At 44.3% G+C, this 2500-nt stretch overlaps 2 protein-coding genes across 2 annotated transcripts in view; both read left to right on the forward strand.

Annotated features, from left to right (window-relative positions):
* Positions 1-1253, forward strand: part of tbc1d2b (TBC1 domain family, member 2B) — a 57372-nt gene extending 56119 nt beyond the window's left edge. Inside the window, exons 13-14 of the mRNA XM_063197907.1 lie at positions 309-365; positions 1089-1253. Coding sequence (XP_063053977.1) covers positions 309-365; positions 1089-1253 — 222 coding nt within the window. The remainder of the gene's footprint in view (positions 1-308; positions 366-1088) is intronic.
* Positions 213-2500, forward strand: part of LOC134447994 (death-associated protein kinase 2-like) — a 63978-nt gene continuing 61690 nt past the window's right edge. Inside the window, exons 1-2 of the mRNA XM_063197751.1 lie at positions 213-365; positions 1327-1502. Coding sequence (XP_063053821.1) covers positions 1426-1502 — 77 coding nt within the window. The 5' untranslated portion in view covers positions 213-365; positions 1327-1425. The remainder of the gene's footprint in view (positions 366-1326; positions 1503-2500) is intronic.

Genomic DNA, 2500 nt, shown 5'->3' on the forward strand with positions numbered 1-2500 from the left:
TCATGACAGTATAGCAGCTGTCCCAAGTTGCCCAATTGAATCTCTGCGTTGGGGACTTCTCAAGTAACCAGTGACATCACCTGCAAGGATGAAATTGCATTATTGAATCAGGCAGCGTCTGAATCATGTTGCATTTTTAAACACGCAAATTGGGAATTTGAGCGCTGCGCCTTCGACAAGCTAGATGGCGCATGTGTGGAGTGCATAACTACTACAAACATTTGACAGCGCTCGTTCAGAGTTGTGTGGAGGCTGGGGGCGGTAAATGTAGATAACATCACTTACACACATTGCGTTCTGTGTTGAAGACAGCGACAGTACGATGCCAACGCAGCTCAAGACCTGTCGACAAAACTGACTTCAAGGTAATGCGATCTGTTTTTATTTGTTGTGCTCTGACTTTGGTGTCTTGCCTTTCACAGCAATAATTGTTGGTCGACTTGGCAAGTTTCTTCAAAAAGAGAAGTTGAGTAAAACTTGCAAGTAAGATGTGCACTTGTGAACATGGGCAGTGAAACGGTAGTGCACACTACAGCGTGTGAGGAAGGGTGCGCAACAGCCAGTCTTGCGGGAACTTCCAAAGAAAAACAATAGTTTACGTGTCCCTTGCATGCTCATTATGTTGATTTCTTAACCGAAAGGGTCTCGAATACTGTTGTCTACATAGATTGACGCGCTTGACATGAACTTCAAAGCGTGACGTTTGGTTTTATCGACCGCAACCTGAATAGATGGACTGCAAACTCTGTCCCCTCCAGTCTCATGATGTAGCTATCTGTAGCCAAACGGCTGCGTCTGGGGTCTGTTGGTTTACTCAGCTTTATAACTATAAACTGTTCAATCCGTCCTAATTCGGCTTTTCCAGTAAACAGTCGTTCATTTATTCAAGGGGATATCAGGATACCTGGCACGACCCAAGCGCCAACTGTCTTCATTCACATTATATACAGTTTTGTTTTATTATTATTATTCCTGCCCTGTCATCGTCGATTCTCCAATCTAGTCCTTATATTAGACCGTCTTGTATTCTAGTTCTAGTGTCCCGAAAACGCCGTGTTTTGCGCAGGACGGTTTCCTGCCTTTGGCAGAGTTCCAACATGACCTGGGGTAAGCTGACGGGCGGCGCACGTGTGTGGTGCGGTCCCACCTCCACAGCAACGATGGGGAGGAATGTGGAGGTGCGTGCAGCGACCTGCGCTAGTGTGGTTGGAGTGCCAGTGAGCAAGTGTGTCTTCCTGCTCACTCACTTCTAGTCAGGAGCGACGGTCGACAGCAGCACAACAACAACTGCCTCAATAGCCTACTCACGTCTCCTCTACCCCGCAGGGCTGAAAGCTCGCCAAAAGAGAGGGACGTCACGACAAAAAAAAACATATTGCCACTGTATACTCGTGCCTGCGTCTACCCAAGATACAACTTTCATCAATGAGGACGTTAGGCATGGCGGTGTTCAAACAACAAAAAGTGGAGGATTTCTATGACATCGGAGAAGAACTTGGAAGGTGAGTCTATTTAATATTTTCTCGTGTGCTATGAAAAAGGACCTGCCAACACCCATACTATACAAATCTGTCAGACGCGCAAGTGCGCAAAATGGGTCTTCTTGTGTTTTCGAATTGATTACTCGGGACACCGGAGCTGTCCCTCAGGATTCAGGCAAGGGGTCTGAAATAATGTGCACTTGAACTTTGCGATGGGATGGGTCAGAGTAGGGTGGGGAATTGCATGCATAGCTGAGATTGCGGACAAACTGTTTGTTTCCTCATGGAGACAGCTGCGTATACTGTACACGCCACTGTCATTTGAAGGATACTTTAGTCACCAGATGTCAACACTGTGACATAGTATCTAGATTGGGGTTGTTTCCAACACTCATTGTTAGTGTTTCTCACAGCTTACCATACTTGTCCCTTCTCTCCTACACACTGTATTGTTTGGATGATGACTGTATTTAAGTGTGGAAGGTGGAATACACCCCTCAAGCAAGAGTATCTCTGCAAATGTTCACTTTCCTCATTCACGTGTGATCTTGAGCTTTCAAACGTTTGAGGTAACACTTTATTTTAGGGATACATCTATTAGCACTAATACATAGCCTATATTGTTCCTGTATAAGTAACTTGTAAGGCATGTACAAAGCCAAATCATGTTAGGCATGTATTCGCAAATGTCTTGTTCATGCACAATAAGGGATTTATTACCAATTTAACCTTAGTAAGGACCTAGTAGGCCTAAGCATTTGCTTAGTACATGCCTTACAAGGTACTTATGCAGGCATTAACATTGTATGTATTAGTGCTAATAGACGTATCCCTAAAATAAAGTGTTACCACGTTTGACCAGTGATATGTAACTATTACTTTTTGTGACAATGACATGGGTATACAGTATCACCCTCAGGCCTATACTGTACCTCTTCAAACGCAAAAAAAAACTGCTAGACATAATAAAACGGTGAGGTCGTGCTCTTTTGTAATAGCAAAAGAATGGGATGGGTGTA

The sequence above is a fragment of the Engraulis encrasicolus genome, chromosome 4 (assembly GCF_034702125.1).
Source record: "Engraulis encrasicolus isolate BLACKSEA-1 chromosome 4, IST_EnEncr_1.0, whole genome shotgun sequence".
Lineage (NCBI taxonomy): Eukaryota > Metazoa > Chordata > Actinopteri > Clupeiformes > Engraulidae > Engraulis > Engraulis encrasicolus.